The following is an 18,035-nucleotide window of genomic DNA, read 5'->3' as shown; positions in this document are numbered from 1 at the left end:
CTGGCTGCTTTTCTAGTAGTAATCATTCAACCTCTGGCTGCTTTTATTGGAGTAACTCCACCTGTTTTATGAAAAATTAAGTGACTTGTCTGCCCAGAACAAATATAGACCCAGCTGTGCTCCAAGTTCAGTGCTCTGGGGAAATACATAAGGCATCATAGCAGAGATGAAGGAAACACAAACGAATGCCCAATTATTTAAATTGTCTGTAACAAGTTTCAGTTCTTGCCCAGACATAACGTAACATAGTGAGGGCAGGTGTTTTCTCAGCAGCAACTGACTAATTACAGAACAAAGATTAGAAAAGAAAAAGAAAAGATGTAAACAGTGCAATATTGAGTATATCACTTAAAGAGTGGGAGCAAAACAATTTAGACTCATGGAGTGCTTACGAAAGAGATGTACAGCAGCATTTACGAGACAAAAAAAATAAAAAGAAAGACTGAAAGATCATGCCATTTCTTGAAAAGCATACTTGGCAAAATGTGAGCGGTGTGGCAAGTGGCTTCCTTTCCTTACCAGCCTGAGACCCAAGAGGAAAAGCAAGTTTGGCGTCTTCTGGGCTGCCTGTCTTCTAAAATCTACTGTACCTCATGGAAGTGGATTAAGATACATCACAAACAAAGAAACTATGAAAAAAGTAAGGAAATTATATGGTTCTCAGCCAAGGTCTTTTCAGAATTCACCACAAAAGACGCATCTGAAAATAATCTTTAGTTACAAAAGTAAATTTATTATTAGTTCACTTTTACACAATTCTTTTTACTCATGTAGCAATTTATAAATAACTCCCCGTCAGTCACCACAGCTGGGGACAAGTTTGAAGTTCGAGTTGTTTATGAAGTTACAAAATTAAGTACATTTTACCTGTATGTTTTTGAATAGCATGGAACAACACACTGGCTGTCATTCAGTAAGCTCGTGTAAAATGAATGCTGCAGACTTCCAGGCCAGTATAATTACAGCACCATGGACTGCGGATTTCTAAGCAACAGAGGAGCGAGCCTTAGTAACGCACGAACCGGCATGTTCAACTGCTTGAACTTCAAAAGCAGCTCAGAGAAGTTTGTGCTTCCTAAAAAGATCATAGAACGAAAGAAAATTATCGCATACTGGTGTAACACTTGCCCAGTAAAGGAACTAACAAGACAGTAAGAAGAGTCAGCCAGGGTTCACGGTGTATTTCTGGAGATGTGCTACTAATTTTGTTGCAAAGCGAGTCAAAATGTAAGTTTTTATAACAGAATTTTAAGAAATGCTGAATTTGATTAATACGGCCAGGAACTCCCAAAACAGAGGTTTATAACAGGTAGAGAGGACACAAAAAAAACAGGATTTCCATGAAGGCCTTTTGACCTGAACAGATACCCAGTCACTTGACCAGAAAAAATTCAAGAGGAGATGCCTTAGCCTGGATGTTCAGTTTGCCATGGCCTGCACAGGACTCCTGGGCCAGGGGCCGTGGCTTTCAGCAACAGATTCCTTTCACCACTGAGGTAGTGACATTCATTTCACACCCCTGAGCAAGCCACAGAGTTCCCCAAATCAAAGCCCAGCTGCATTTCTTTTGCAACCTGAGAAACCAAGTCACTCCTGAGGCAAGCGGAGGCGGACTGGTATTTCCCCAGGTTGGACTGATGGAGGGCAAAAGAAAAGCTGCCTAAGAAAGGGCCCAGGAGTTCTCTGCATCCCAAAATAGATTACCATTGGAAACCTGGAAGAAAAAGTAATCGCTATAACAAGGTACTTAGAGGAAAGGGATTTAAGGACATTCAGGACATGGCTAGCCTAACAAGAGAAATGCTTTCCCCTGCCACAGGCTGTCTTATCTGGTTCTGCCTGTGAGGATATTGTTTCCTGTAGGCCAGACGAAAGCCAAGACTTCTTCATATTGGCTAGTTCTGGCTCCTCCACTCCTGCATAAAGACTCTACCGCCTATTTTCACATTCAAGGCAATTAACCAAGAGTAAAAATCAACGTAGCAGCTTTCAAAGGAAACGCCCACTGTCACCTAACTTACAGAATGTACTCCATTCAGAATACAAGACCAAACCCAAAAGCGTGTGTCTACATAAGTTCAGAGTGCTGTCTCACACTCTGGCCTTACCTTCCAAGCCTCCAGCTGCCAGCTGTCCTGGTGTTGGGACAGAGTGGTAAATGAGGAAGCAAGCCAGCATGCTCAGCTGAGATTCATCTGTAGGCTGCCCGCTTAAGTAGGAATGCAGGGAGACGTCCCCTCCAGCTATAACACATAAGACATGCTGATGAAATTTAGGGAGCATGTGAGGGTGGTAACAGAAAAGACTGACAACAGTATTTCATCAGGAGGAGCCTGCTGAAAGAATCTCCACCTCCCCACAGAAGGTGGGCTAAGAGTTTGTCTGTAAACCTCTTTCCTTCTGCCATGGCCAGCTTTTATCCTACACCCCCTATGTGCTGTGGTCATCCCTCACTCTTGCTCCCAGAAAACTCTCCCAATGAAATACTAGGAAAGCATTTTCCCTGCATAGCACAATAGACTCCAACAGTAATTAAACCTTCCGTGCAATATAGCCATCATGCATAATTCGTAACATCACTAGATTTTTTTTTTTTCAAATTGCAGTATCACTAAGCAGCCAGTGAACACTTCAAGCTTTTATGCTTTTTTTTTTTTTTTGTGGCAATATTTATGAGAATTAAGGAACAATGGTTTTGAGGGCAGTAACTGAAGCTTATATTAACAATTCTATCTAGCCATCTGTGAGGCAAACAGATTAAAACAATCCAGTATTTCCCTGACTGACTTCCAGTAGCAAGTTAAAGAAAGCCTAAGCAATACATTGGTAGGCAAGATAGGAAAGAGACAGATACAAAGCAGCAGTACATGAGCATGACTTTAGATCTCTTTCTGTAAACTGTTACTGAAGTCTTCCCCTCAATTCTGAAAACAAAACTTTTGTCTCAGGTACGTGATACATCTTCCTAAGGCTAAAATACAAGGCAAAGAAGTTGCTTTATGCTAACATCCATTGGCACTTCAGTTATAATAATTTTTCAGTACTTTTGATGCAAAAGTCAACGTGGGGCTTTGGGAATACAGATCAGTAAGACAAGAATGCTGAATTGTGACCGCAGCTGTAGGATTAAAGTCATCTGCTCTATACCTTGAAGCCACTGATCCAGAGTGTTATCAATAGTGCACTTCATCACAGGCAGAAATTCAGAGTTCATGAACAGTCCTCGGTTTGGATTCCTTCTCATCCTCTCCTGGTGACTTCTGGAACTGAAAAATTCTAACACCAGCTTTATCTGCCACAGCTCAAATGTCTCAGACATTTCTCTTCTTTCTAATCTCCTCACAGCCTAGTAGAGAGGAAATACAAAGTGACTGTGAGAATAGGAACTGGAGGAGGAAAGAAATGTTGCTGTCATAAACACAAAGAAAAGAAATCCTAAACACCCCTCAACTCCAGGGGCTCCCCTTCTGAGCACCTACTTAGAAGAGCTGCCAGCTAATGTTTCTTGTTTACACAAGAATTACTTATAGTTTTCGCAACCTTAGACTATTTTCCAGTTTGCTTTTAAAATTGCTGCTGTCTCCGTGTAAGCTCATTAACATATGCCCTGTTCTTCCTTTCGGTTCTCTGTAAAAATGCACGCAACAAACAATACTCTTATGCCTAAGCATAGTTTAAATAAATAAATAAATAAATAAATAAATAAATAAATAAATAAATAAATAAATAGTATTTACTCCACCTGATCTATTGCTATGTATGTGGGCAGCATCTCTGGATTTTCTTGGGTAACACACTCATAAAGAATTGAAGAGAAAAGATCCAGGATTTCCTGTTTCTGATAAAAGACACATGTTTTACAAAGTGCATATGCTAGGTACAATTTATTTCAGGTTCTTACATTACTTGCATTTCCTTCCATTAAAGTTAACCCATGCACTAGCATTCCATAAATTAATGATAGCTAACAATGCGACACAGCTTGCTTTCATTCTCATGCTTATTAAAACTAGGCATAACACAGTGGTATTTTACTCCATCCCTTAAGCCATTTTGTGCAGAGAAATACAGTGCAAACCCCTAACCCTTCTGGAGTGACTCCACCTAAATGCTGCAGGACAGCAAACAGGGCTCTGGGTATTTGTTAAACACATTCTGCAATGAATGCAATACAACTCTTATTTTGTAACTTCATGAACCTAACCAATGGAAAAATAACAACACCTACAAGATTAACACTGTTCTGCATCTTTGAACTGCAAAACATCCCTTAGAATATTCCCCATCCCCACTACCTGAAGGACTAATTTCTGTTCTTCTCATTTAAACACAGATTTTTCCCACCTTTTGTTCATGAAAATGAGAAACTGTGCTAGTCCACATCTAGACATCATACCTGGCCCATGTTCACAGTTGGTTTGCAAAAATAATCAGCGAACGAAAACAAAGCAGGATCAGAAGTGAAAGCTGAAATTGCTTCTGGCTAAAAAATAGATCAAAACATACTCTTAAATTGAACTTTTTGGTTTATCACACAAATGAAATAGCAATTTATACCCATCCTTTCCTTCCCCAGCATTCAGGTGAAAAAACTGCAACCTATGTAAGGCATATCATAGCCAAAATCTGTCCAACGCTTCTGTCTGTCCATGACAAAAATACATTTGCATGGTTGCTCTTGGCCTAAGCTCATCCCATGCCCTGTGAAAGACACTAGACTTCCTCTCCCTCAAGCAAAGCAAATAACTTAAGTACTCGTAACCTGGCGGCAGAGCTCTCTGCTGGAAATAAGTAACACAGCATGACCTGGCTGTGCTTTCCTCAGCCTTTCCAGAGGTGGCATTCCCATTTCCCTGCCAGCCTGTCCTCAGAACACACCTCTGAGGTGATATCACTTTACTGCTAGACCTGTTTTTAACAAAGTTTTACCAGCTTTCAGCTGTATGTGCCACGCTGTCTGTGTTAGTAGAGGTCTCAGTGTTGCCCTGCACCAGCCAGAGAACTAATTTGGAAGCCATACCTTGAATGCTCGAGCTTCAGAGTTTCGGTGGGTAACAGTCTGTGCTAAGAGACTACGCCAGCCCATTGGGTCCTCCTTGTACGAGAGTTGCCCAGCTCTCAGCTTCACATATAAGATGCCACCCTTTGAAAGAATCGATCTGAAATAACAAGGGGGTTTACTGTAAACTGACAGATGTACATAATGAGGCAGACCTGCAAAAGAAATATGAACTCCAACAGCCCAAATATGATAATATCCCCATTCATACTTTGCCCTGATTATTTAAACTTGTGTATACACAGAAATTTTGGTATCTTCAGGGGAGGGCTGCTATTAAATTGTGATGTGGTGGCAGGCAATGGTGAAGAAAAACAGGTGAGCCCACTGATAGAAGGAATATAATTTCCTGAAGCCATTGCTGCTTCTTGTTGGACTCTTAAAGGATAAATTTTCAGCACCAAGGAAAACCATGCAAGTTGGCATGCCTGAAAGGCTTTAAGGGCATGCTGTGACAGTGAAGAAGTCCTTCCTCAATGTGAAAAAAACAACAACCACACAAAAATCCCCCCCCACTCACATTCCTGACCAAGCCTACAAATAGAAGCGCGCAGCAGTTCAAAGTTACACTATTGCAAAGCAGCTGCGTGTTCACCTGATTTAGCCTATCAGTTGCACCATTAACTGTAGGCACTGGCATCCCTAAAATAACTGAATTATCTGTATTGAAACTAACTGCTTAGCATAACAACACAGCAGCAACTCACATGTAATAAGATATGAAAAAAAGATTTCTCACACATGCATTTGCCTCCAAAACACTGCTAGTCAGATCCCTACCATTTTAAAGGGCTCAGGACATGACAATACTACCAGTGTGGTGACATGAGAGGACAGCTGACAGATTCAAAGCATCTGGAGACCCAGAGAGTAGATACTCCGAAAATCAGCAAGTTCCTGTCACCCACACTGCTTTCTGCTAGGGCAGTAGAGGCAGGCTCGTTTTGGACACACAAGTGTTCAACCCAGACGGACAAAGCTGACTTCTGCCAGCTCTGGTGCAGTAGATGAGTCAGTATGTGCCCGCTGATCTGGAGGACTCTGCACTCTGCATCAGTTCTGTTTGTTATCTTTAAAGGCACGGACCAACAGCCGCTGCATTGTAGTGCCTAATTTAATCTGAATGGTGGCAGTTAATGTAACTAGAACAACCATGCTGCTGATGAAAGATGCAGCTGGCTTCTTCTGTACTACTCACAGCGACAAGTTACACTGAAGGCTGCTAAAAACACAAACATGAGAATGATTTTACTCACAGATACTGTATTCCGGTAAAATTTCTGTTTTTCACAGTTGCCCAATGGAGAGTTAACATGCAGTAAGCAGCGCTTTGTATACTTCACGTAACATCAGAAAAATAGTATTTCACAAAGCGGTAACTGCTAGCTAATTACTGTATCAACAGTCTGGGAAACATGACATCACATCAACTCAAAACTAAACTAAAACTATGAGATTAAGATGGTTTCTGGTACTGCTCAATCCTGCTACCAATATCTGCGGTTTTTACTATCAGGTTTTCCCCTGCCCTGTTTTTGCATGAATTATTCACATCAACAGGTGAAACCAACTACGCAGTTTCTTTCTTCACTTGTACTGTCAAATGAACAACAGTGAACCGATCAAAACCAGACTTCTTTCCAAACCGTAGGTGTTACAAGTATGGGAGTTTTGTATTTTTTTTTTAATTACTACAAATCCATTATTCAGTTAAGCATTATAAATAATACTTACTTTAGATGATTCGTTCCCTTGCTTAAATCTATTAGCAATTCCCAGTACCGTGGTCCCTTCACTCTGATCTGTCAACGCAAGCATTTTTATTACTAGGTATAACCAGAATCATAAAAGTAAGGGTTTTCTACATAAGCCTATAGTTCCTTCTCTGCCCTTACAAGTGGAAATGTCCTTTTATCGTGCTACCCACCCTGAAAACACAGAAGTAAGAGGACCTAGCTTTGTCTCTCCTACAGTGAGACCTCCCAGCACAGGGAACTCCCTGCTACAACAGATCTTGAAAATGTGATGGTCAAGACTGAAGAGAAGCATGAGGCACAAGACAGCACACGCCCTCCATAGCAACATAATTGTCTTCTGAGCCACTGCTATAGGACAGCTTTGCCCAGAGTCTGGCTATGGTTGGACAGGAAATCAAAGAAAAGCCTCAAAGTGTTCCTGCAGAAACAGTGTGCAGCACAAAAACCAGGTGATTAAATTCCTCATTAAACAGAGACTTTCTTTACCTGCTTCAGTAAGTGAAGCTCTGGAAGAAGCGTGGGTGCCATCAGCTCCTCAGTGGCTTCTGCATACCACTGCGTGCCCTTCAAAATGCCACCAGGATTCACGTATTAGTAAAGATTTTTGCATGAAAAGAAAGAAAATGCAGGTTTCACAACAACTCTGTTGCAGAGGTCAGTCAGTTTCTGTTGCTGAGCTCTGAGTAAATACATGTCTTAGCATTGCCTTTTATGTCACAAAACCTAAGCCTAAATTAAAGATATATTTCCCACGGGTGGATCAATACATAACACCATGCAAATCAGTCACACATCAATTGAAATTCAAAGGTTTGAGAAATAAACTATACTATGAATAGGGGTATCCTACAGCAAGAAGCAGAACCTCAGCATCTCTGTCTGCCCCACAGGGGATCTGCGCTGCAGTTCCTCTCCGCTGAAATCCCAGCAACCCTTTATGTCTTTCACAAGCACCACACATCTCTCATTAATCTGTACAAAATAAACCATGCAGAAAAGATTCCTCCCCAGGAGACTTATCATGCAAGCACCAAGGAGAGACACCAAGCTGCTAGCGTCAGCAGAATCAGAAGTGGGCTTTTAAAAACACAGATGGCTCCAAACACCTCTGTGCCTTTGAAAGTCCTTCCTCTTTATAAAGATGAGAACTGTGTCCCTGGGTCAGTTATTATACACTTGACTGTTTGAAGACTTTGTGGTGCCTTTTACTTGTCCTGTATTCTGCTCCCAAGATGTCTTCAAAGCACATGTAATGCGTGAGTGGGCTGAACACAGCCCTTCAATTATTTGCCTAAAGAATCAGGCTCATCTCCACCACAACTTGAAAACAAACCCAAGACTGCTGGCCACAACAATGAAAATAGCACAGCTTTGGTGTATCAGTTTTCGGTTGTCTCCCACACCTTCTCAAACGCCTTCACTCCTTACCTTGTATGTAACCTCTATCAGTGCATAACAAGGAGTGTTTGAGTCCACATCAACAGGTGTTAAGAGCCTTGGTTCTGCCGCCAGCACGTACAAGTGACGCAAAGCCTGAAGATGATACCTGTGCGTGGGAATAGGCAACTCAACGCTGTACAGTACAGGCATGGAATAATCCCCAAATACTAAACCACACACAGCTCAATAACCCCATACAGCTGTTGAATGAACTAAAGCGAAATTTGAAGTAATTGAGTAGGTTTAAAAAAATTCTTTAACATGGTATGCTTCAGCTAACGGGATGGGATTTCATGAATCTTAACTATTACTTATTAGGCATCATAAATGAACAGATTTTGTGTGATTTATTATTTTTTCTGCTGAGCAAACTAGAAAAGCCAAGTCATAGTAACATTGGGTAGAGGCCTCAGGAAACCTGCCTGCATTTCCTCACTCATCAACAATCACTACCATTGTCTTACATCTTCACTTACCTCTCTTTTTTCAATTTTTATTTTAAACCTCCAAAAATTTATTTACAGACTAAATAATTCTAGAGGATTTCTCCCTGTATAACGTCTATTGTAAGGAGATGATTTTGCTTGAAAATTAAGGAAATATAAACCATAGCAAACCCTTACCGATTGTCTGTGCTGTGAACAGGAAAGTGAGGGTACAGAGCGCAAAGGAGAGCAGCAATTGAAGAATTTGAAGTGCTCAGTGAATATCTGTTGAAAAACATTATTAGTTTTAGTCCTAACAAACACTGGCCAATACCACAGGTGTTCAAAATATTTTCGTCTCCTGCAAGAGGGAAGGACAGTAGCAAAGTGCAGACACGCAAGGAATTCACAAATGTGTTCCCATAGCAGGCAAAATAAACATGTAGCAGTAGGAAATAAACACAAGCCAAAAGCATTCCTATGGCATTTAAGTAATGCAGTATCTAGAAGACAAGAGTTTAATTTGAAATAGAAAATTCTTTACGAATGGGCATATTGTTTAAAGCAAAACAATAAAATACTAAATTGCACATTGCTCCAGCTTCCTCAAGAAAGGTATATTCTTACAGAAGTTCTTGCAGAATCAAGAACTGCCTTTGGAAATGGCAAGTTACCTTCCTCCTCCCAGAAAGAGAAGCCCCAAAGCCATGTGGTGAGCCAAGTGGAATCCATAGTTCATCTCTCCACCCGTCTTCTTGTGCATGAAACGGCAAAGCTGAAGGACTTTCAAGTTTCCAGAGCCAGCCATCACCATTGCAAGAGAGAGCAGCAAGACACTCAGGCATGTTTCAAGATTATAGTGACCTGTCTTCATGTAGAATAAGGAAGGCATTATTACATTTCTGTGGTCAAACGCACACTTCTGGTCCATCTAATATGCTGCTTTCTACCCCAGAGTTCGAAAACCACACTCCACAGAAAGAAGGAGAGCAGAGAACCAGCAAAGTCCTTAACAATAATGATTCATATCCCTGCCACATTCTATAAATAGCCTGTAATACAGAGAAGCAAAAGGGATGTTTTTGTTTGCATTAAGGCTTCAGCCGAATGCAATCAAAGTATGTTATGCAACAAAGCCTTCTTTTAATTGATAGAAAATTTGAAAGAACTTACTATAGAAGCTGTTGGTGCTGACAAACATTTCAGGAAATCTGTTGCATATTTGTACTGGAAAGAAAAGAAATGCTTACTAAATAGAGATACAAAGGATAAGCTACAGCTCTATGGGTTGACGGGAAGAAAAAAACGCTCTTACCAAGCAGTTAAATGCTGCCAGATTTTCTGAACCAGCAAATCGAAATCCCAGTGACAAACATGCACCAGCAATGATGTAGACATGAGCTTGCCTAATAAGCAACATAAACAGGAAATGACTAAATGTTTCTCTTTTTTCTTAATCTGAGTACGCATCACAAACTTATTTTATAATGAGAGGGAGAAAAGAAGAGAGGGAGAAAAGGAGAAAAAAAACAAAGACCCCTGCATTACAGAAAACAGAGAATAAAATTCCCCAAATATCAAGGGAGAGATTTCTTTGATACTGGTATCTCTATAAAAAGTTCAGCTGTGTTTTATCAGAAGTAGAATTTGGCTTTGTACAATCCTCCTCTATCTGCAACTGATCTTTTACATGTTACTTACGCCAGTGTTTCTAAACTCAGGTCTTCAGATGAAGGCAGCTCTGTTGCATGAAGAGATATGCTGTTCTCTCTTATGATCTATAAAAAAGCATAAAAGAGAAAAAACAATTCAGAGGAACCTCTCTAAACACTCTAGGCATTGAGGGTTCATACGTGATACAAAACAGGTTTATTTCAAAGGAATATAAACGCTAGTTTTTCTGAACCAGCAAATCTTCCAGCTTTTCTTCCACATGCTATTGCTCCATTGGACTGCTGATCCAGAACGGACACCTTTTAATGCTTGTTTATCTGGTTCCTTAGATATTTCTAAAGCAATGGCAAGGTTGTGTCAGAACTGTGATATTGCTCATCACAGGATGAGACCTTGAGAGGCCAGGGAGTCCATCTGCATCCTGTATTTCTGATAGATATTATCTAATTTGCTCTTAAAAACTCCATGCAACCTATCTTGGAATATAGCTGAGCTCCCTATTGAAAAATTTTGCAACTGGCTTCTTGTCCAGTCAATATGGAGTACGGCCCCTTTTTTTGAAGAGCCGCATCCCCTCTGCCATGATGAGACGGGAGTCTCCTATAGTGGTTCAGGAATCCAATGTAACTATCATCTCTGTCATGTTGGTATCGAATTTAAAATGCGTCTCCATTATACTCTTTGGCCAAATAACACCTGAAACACCTCACAGGATGGGAACTCTGTTAGTCTTTGGTCCAAAGCCACTGCTCAAAGGAAGGCCTTTCAAAGCTAGATCAGGTTTGGTTGGGGCCTTATGTATTTAGCTTTGAATAACCTCAAAGATGGAGATCCCAGGCTTCTCTTCTTATGTCTGACCACCCCCACTGTGAAGGCTTTTTTTCCTTACATATAATCGGAAATTCCCATATTCCAATTTGTGTTTATTACATTCAACCTTTTTGCCTTTGTTCAGTGGCCTATGAAGCTTTATCTGGCCTTAGTTTGATAAGAGAATAATGTGTGGACTGTTAGCCCAGCCCACTCTCTCTTAAACCAAATTAAGCTTCTTATATGAAGGAAATACTGCACATTAACATTCATTTTATTGTGCAGCTCATGTTACTAAAGCAATGTACACATGTAGAACAATTCAGCAAGATGAAGAATTGGGAAGTAAACACTTTAAGTGTAAATACCTACTTGAGGCACGTTGCTGTTAACCCACTTGGAATTGGGCAAGATGTCATCCCACAAAATCAGGCATCGAGCCAAGGTCTAAAAAAAGTGATAAAGCCAAAACATAATACAAATACATGAATATTATTTTTAATGTACTAAATGCATCCAGAAATACAGACAATCCAGCTACCTATTAGCAGCTCCTTTACTGTTTCTCAGCCTTTTTATCAGAAACAACAAAACAGCTTTTATTTTAGAAGATAAAAATTCTGCTTGTAGACAAAAGAACCACAAAATAAATCCTTGCAAGTTCTGTTTCTTTAGCTGGCAAAATGAAATAAAAGCACATTATGTACTTATAGCAGATGCTGAAGCCTGACTTGTTTTTTCTATCTGTGAAATTACTTTCGGAAAAGCTACAAAAAGATTTATTAAATGTTTCATTTAACACCATGCATAAAACTTATCCTTCAAGTATTTCTCATTAAATTCTGTCTCATTAGCACAGAACGAGAAGTGAGCTGTCTTACTACAAGCAGAGATTGTTTGAAGGTGTAACTGGCTGACAAGTAAGAGACTCACTATTTATATAAAGGGTTCCGCATGACAGGCATGTGGGTTGGATTTAAAAATTAAAGACATTAAAATAAGAAACATTTTTAGTATCAGCAGACTGAGAAATGCAAGAAAATAAAATCTCACCCTCAATAAAAGGAACTCTGGTTTTACAAAGTCCAGCAAATACATCGTATCTGGTGCTTGAAGCCAATCAGCAATGGATCTGCAGAGCACAGTAAAGGAACAGGGTTTCCGGATCATATTTCAGCAATGCACAAAACTGAGTGAGCCACACAAAGCAAAGCCAACATTATGGCCCTTTAAACTCCTGTCACAAGTTACTGCAAAATGTTTGAGTAATTCCAAGGTTAATACCTGTTATTAGTCTTTAGGTAGATCATTGCAAGTGCTAGTGTGGCACCAGGACAAGTAACGTCCACATTTATCGTGTCTCCCTCCTGTGAAAACATAATGCATACTTTCAGACTAGTTGATTAGGAAGGCAACAAACAGCCTGCAGGTGATGCGAATAAGCATTCCAAGTCACTTGGTTCACTGAGACATAGACATTTGTAGACTTCTAAGCTACCAATGTTTTCTGTTTAGATGAGCGCAAATCAGCAACACATACCTTAATTTGATAACTGGGAGACTTGTGCTTCTCTCTGTGCATTCCTGCTTGGAACCGCCTGTGGCCCCCAACCATGTACTGGTAAAGCTGCTCGGGCACATTGAGGTCGGACATGCCTATCAAATTACTGCCGTGCTAAGGAGTGAAGAAGAGAAGACATAATATGCAAGTGCCTTCCTATATGAGGTAAAAAAATCCATTCAGCCAGAGCCAGTTGCAGGTCAACGATGAAACAATTCTCATTACCCCTGTCCCAATATATAATGATTCTTTTACTAATTGCAGTTGAAATGAAAAGGAGGCACTTACCCCCAGGCAAACCATGCCTAAGGCTAGCCCAGATGCAAGTGAATAGGACTCTCTGTCTGTGCAGTACTCCATTTCAGGTCCAGGCGGACGTCCTGGAGAAAAACAAAACAATAAAATTCATCTTTTAAAATTCCAGCTAAGTAAACATTGTCTTATTAAGCATTACACTTCTAACAAAAATTAGAAAAAAAAGTCTATCCCTTCAAGAAAATCAGGGAAGTTCTCCGTGGAATTACAAACAATTGCCACTTAACCCATCCATCACCAAATGGCAAACCTCTCCAGAAGCAGTATGTATTGCTAGAGGATATGGTTGGAGTTCAAAGACTGTGAAAATGCCATGTTACAAATACATATACTTTGAAGATCTCTGAACCTATCCAAATGTCGTCAGCACAGTTCAAAAGCTGTTGCTAGAAAAGACTGCACGTATCAGATTACCAAAAACATAACAGATATAATCTCACCCTTAAAATTTATCCAATTCTCTATTTAGTAAACCACACAGTCTCTTAACTAAAGTTACACATAAACATGAACAAGAACATAACTGTTAGAAATAAAATCAGAAAAACTATGCACAGAATGATGACATAATTCAGGTCAGAACTTTACTGAATCAGTTCTCAAAGAATGCTGTTTGGAAAGCCTTAAACAACAAAACTAGGAACAGGAGAATTTATGAAATGACAACTGTACTTTCACCAACCTAGCGAGTCAAAAAGACTGTCCTTACAAGAGGTAAGTGGTTTTTCCCACCCAGTGACTTAATCTGGTTTCTACAGTGACAGTTACTTCATAGCAGACCTGAGAAACATGGGAAGCACCAGATTTGTTGGATGAACAGTGCACAATAGGTCTGCTCAAGTGCTATAGAGGGTCAGGACTTTTGCAGAAATCTATGGCATCGGGATTGGAAGGAATACATAGTTACAGAAGTCCTTCTACCAAATAACTGGCAGCCCCCAGAAGCTCCAAATCAGTTCTATTCAGACAAAACTTCCATATAGAATAAGCATATAGATCCAGAACTAGTACTGTTAGATTTCTTCTACTGAATTCAGTGAGTGCTCTCTGCTGTACCAACACACAATTCACAGTAGCTTCTTTTCCTTTGAAAGAAAAAAATGGAGTTTGGGAAATGGGAAGTGCCTACTGCTGTGGCAAAAGTATAATTAAAAGAAAAAATATGTTAATGCTTTCAGGTCCACAATGCATCATGGAAATCACGCATGTGTTGCGACTCTCCCAGCCCTCATCTTGTTTTTTTCCAGCGTTAGCACCCACCTATTTCAGCCAGCAGAACTTCAGCTGTGTGCCTGTGAGCAGTGCCCTGATAGACAAGGCCTATTCCTATCACAGCAGCCACCTGCACATTGTGGGGGACATCCAGCTCCGTTGAAGTCGGTGGTAGCAGGGCAGGTATGTGAATACTCAGAAGCCGTGTAATAGCCATGTCCATTGTGCCCAGCTTGGCAGCAGAAACACCAAGCAACAGTCCAATACTTGTCATCTCGTGGCCCTAGAAAGAAAACAATTATCAGCAACCAAAGAAAGCAGGCATGTTCAGAAAAGGAAAGACACTTGTCTCAGTATCTAATACAAGTCTTACATTCTTCAATATACACAGCTGCTGAACTTTCTGAACCAACTCTTCAGGAATAATGAACGCTATCTGCTATGGGTGTAAGGGTATTTCCCAGCTCTAAGATCTTATTACAATCCAAACTGAAATTCTTACACAATGAACTGCTAGGCATGGCTATAATGCAGGTATTTAGTTTCCAAAAAAAATCCCCACAACATTTGGGTTGTTTTAAAAAGCAAAACCTGAGGGTTTTGCTTTAAGAGGACCATATCTCCCTCATAGTCCATTATCAATTCCTCCCAACCACCAACCATATGTAACATTTATTCTTGTTTAAGCTTTAAAGGAAATAGATACAACTTCTAACAATTTAAGGTGAGATTTCAAGAGCACGTATGATTTTCAGCCTTTTAATATATGTAAAATCTCAGATCCCTAACTCTAGCTCATGCACAAAGATTAACAAGAACTTTTTGATACAGACTGAGCAGAGGAAATTCAGACCATTCACCTACCCAATAAGCTGTACATCATCACAATGTGGAAATATTTAGTGACAAAACTACTGAAAAACCTTTAATCAGAAATGAAGTCCCATACTGCTAACATTAACAAAGCAATTTGAATACTCACCCACGCCAGGAAACTTCCATCTCAGTGTTTCAAAGAAATTTGCTGACTCCTTTGTTTGTTTGCTTAAAGAAATCAATAGGTTCAGATATTTCTCTGTTGTTTATGAAAGAATAACTTACCTTTGTTAAATAGTCATGTATATTGAGTGTGGCAAGTTTTGTGAGATGTCCATTGAGACCCAGAGCCATGAGGAAGCCTGCATATTCATTTGCTAGTTCAGCAATTTTGGGCTTGTTATAGACAATCCAAGCGGAGTCTATCTGTGAAGCAGGTGCTATCTTCAGCCCAGCAGCCACCCCATTGTGAAAGCTAGCCCAGCAAGCCATGTTAGGAGGCACGTCGATGTTCCCACTGTTCAGATCTACAGTAGTGTTCCTAGGAGGAGCACGGCCTGCACATAACACAATCATTAAAAGCAATTAGGTGAATCCAAATCCCTTCAGAAACAGCTCTCAACTTCAGCAGGGTGCCAAGTGAAAAACACTGACAGCTTGAGAAGTAATACTTCTGATCCGAAGACAGCCTTGAATATCTTCGGGCATGTCAGATGATGAAGCACGGTATACTAGATAAACCAGCAATGAGGACTTTGCAGTATCTTCATCCTGTATGACCCCAGCACTAAACAGCTGCACATCCTTGGGCAATTTATTTCCCCTCTCTTCACTTGTCAGAATGTACCTGATTTAAGGTCTGTATTAGAAAATTACATTGCTCTTGACAATTCCAGAAGCAGATACTAAAGAAGTGGCAGATTCAAAACAAAAAGGGCTACTTCTTCACAAAGTTCATTTCTGCTATGAAACTTTTTGTGGAAAAGCACAGAAGGTGCTATAAAATTACAAGAGGTTCAAAAAAACAACGGGGTAGCAACTGACAGACATTCCCTCACATTCTGTTAAATACTGAATTTCTTCAGAAGAAAAGGCTGAGCAACGTACCAGTTAGATTCAGCTTAGGGATGGGCAACTGCTCCGTTGGAACAGGGTGATATGAGAACAAAGTGAACATTCCTCGTCCAACAGGCAGTGCCATCGTTCGCTGGCACAGCTGTAGCAGCCTGTTGGGGAGATCAAAGCAAAACTGAGCCAATTGCTTAGTACATAAAAATACTCCAAATACATGATATAACATGAACCTACAGACACCAGGCACTGGACAGACTTTTTTTTTTTTTCTGTCTACAAGACAGCAAGTTTTCTCCATTTTTTCAGGTTATACTATGGAAGCAAAATCTCTGATCCCTACGAGGTTAATCTAAAAGATAAACTTTAGCTGCCATGATTTTGAAATTTGCCTCTGTTTTTTCCATTAAAGCTAGGTGCTAGCTAAACAAGTCCATGCTACAAGTTAGCAGCCATCATCAGAAACGAGGTGAAAGGAGAAAGCAAAACAAAGTTAATTGCCATATGCGATCTTGCTATGACTAGTGATCACATCTAGTAATAACCTGTGTACAGAATTAATAATGTACTTCCAGGAATACTGACCACAATTTTCTATGACTTACTCTGGAAACACTTTCTAGACTTGTTAGATTACTCAGCTTGTTAAGTCAGAGAATAACTCGATGCATTCCTTTAGTTTTCTACTTCTGTGGAGTGTTTTGCATGTTAATGATATTCTGAAGTTTGTCTTTTGTTGTTGTCGCCTTGTTTTGTTTTATAAAGAGAATCTTCTAAGACCCCCAAAATAAGTGAATGAAGAACCAGAACGGGATTCATTGTGAGGTGACTTAGCTCCAAAAGGAAATTTCAAGAGAAGGATGAAGCAGTAAACTTGCTTTCTGTAGAATTAATTAGGTCCCCCAACTAAAGTCTTGATTAGACCTAAGATTAGCTCCAAACAAAGGGCTTTCCAGTTTTACATAGGGGCTGTTTTCTACAGATGCAGGTTATCTACAGAATTGGTCCTGTGCTTATATTTACTACTTTATAGGTGGAGAAAACACCACAGTCTGCTTTCAAACCCCATCTGATCTCAACATGCTGTCTGGGGTTCGAACTAACAATCTTTTCCTATATGCTGCTCCAATCTCAAGAGCCATCCAAATCAATACAGCACAGTTTTGGTGCACAATGAACTTCAAAGTCCTGGATTATAAAATACAACCCTCTTCTGTATGTCCCTCACTCATGCCTGCCTACTTCAATGCTCAATTCAGACTAAAATACACTGCACCATTTGATTAGACATACTTAACTTTAAGCCACCAAAAATATTCACCATTTTTCACCTGAGTGAAAACCTGCTAGAAACAGACAGAATTCTTTACCGGTTTTCTTTTTCTTCTATGTATTCATGGTCACTAGATTCTGGCATCTGCACTACGTTGACACGTACAGGACGGGCACTCTGAAGGAGTCTGCGTACTTCCTGCACTCTCAAATCCTCACTCCATATTAGGGACATGACTTCCTCATTCATATCATTCATGCCATCCTCATCTTCTTCTGATTCGGCTCCAGAGGGAATATCAGAGGACAGCACTGGGCCCACAGACTGCAAGGGAAAGAAAAAAAAAAGTCATTTTCAGCAGTGCATATGTATATTGCTAACCAGCAGAAAGCCATCAAATACTAGAATAACAACCTGAATGCACTCAGCAAAATTAGCTGCACCGAGATGGGTGTTATAAATAGAACGGACTGGTATTTGCGCAGTCATGAATGACACTGTTCATACGCTCTTTACACTTATTTAGAAGGCCCCAAGGACTTCTGAACATTGTAATTGGCTATTTTTGCACACTTAAATGGGATAAATAACTATCATGTCAGAAAGCAATGACATCTCAAAT

At 40.1% G+C, this 18,035-nt stretch overlaps 1 protein-coding gene across 4 annotated transcripts in view; it reads right to left on the bottom strand.

The window, feature by feature from the left end:
* Window positions 1-746: 746 nt before the first annotated feature.
* Window positions 747-18,035, bottom strand: part of ANAPC1 (anaphase promoting complex subunit 1) — a 35,852-nt gene continuing 18,563 nt past the window's right edge. For all 4 annotated transcript variants that reach the window (XM_084284198.1, XM_084284200.1, XM_084284199.1 and 1 more), the window contains 23 exons: window positions 17,511-17,737; window positions 16,177-16,295; window positions 15,355-15,626; window positions 14,302-14,536; window positions 13,015-13,106; window positions 12,706-12,840; window positions 12,450-12,532; window positions 12,219-12,297; window positions 11,538-11,612; window positions 10,383-10,459; window positions 9,997-10,087; window positions 9,855-9,908; window positions 9,356-9,549; window positions 8,880-8,966; window positions 8,245-8,362; window positions 7,303-7,380; window positions 6,794-6,861; window positions 5,021-5,159; window positions 4,397-4,483; window positions 3,743-3,838; window positions 3,148-3,346; window positions 2,109-2,243; window positions 747-1,075 (listed from right to left, as the gene is read on the bottom strand). In XM_084284198.1, the coding sequence (XP_084140324.1) occupies window positions 960-1,075; window positions 2,109-2,243; window positions 3,148-3,346; window positions 3,743-3,838; window positions 4,397-4,483; window positions 5,021-5,159; window positions 6,794-6,861; window positions 7,303-7,380; window positions 8,245-8,362; window positions 8,880-8,966; window positions 9,356-9,549; window positions 9,855-9,908; window positions 9,997-10,087; window positions 10,383-10,459; window positions 11,538-11,612; window positions 12,219-12,297; window positions 12,450-12,532; window positions 12,706-12,840; window positions 13,015-13,106; window positions 14,302-14,536; window positions 15,355-15,626; window positions 16,177-16,295; window positions 17,511-17,737 (2,856 nt within the window). In that variant the 3' untranslated portion in view covers window positions 747-959. The remainder of the gene's footprint in view (window positions 1,076-2,108; window positions 2,244-3,147; window positions 3,347-3,742; window positions 3,839-4,396; window positions 4,484-5,020; window positions 5,160-6,793; window positions 6,862-7,302; window positions 7,381-8,244; window positions 8,363-8,879; window positions 8,967-9,355; window positions 9,550-9,854; window positions 9,909-9,996; window positions 10,088-10,382; window positions 10,460-11,537; window positions 11,613-12,218; window positions 12,298-12,449; window positions 12,533-12,705; window positions 12,841-13,014; window positions 13,107-14,301; window positions 14,537-15,354; window positions 15,627-16,176; window positions 16,296-17,510; window positions 17,738-18,035) is intronic.

This window comes from Netta rufina (assembly GCF_964035555.1).
Source record: "Netta rufina genome assembly, chromosome: 3".
NCBI classification, from domain to species: domain Eukaryota; kingdom Metazoa; phylum Chordata; class Aves; order Anseriformes; family Anatidae; genus Netta; species Netta rufina.
Note: the sequence above shows the minus strand (reverse complement) of the source record. Positions and strands in the feature narration are given on the sequence as shown.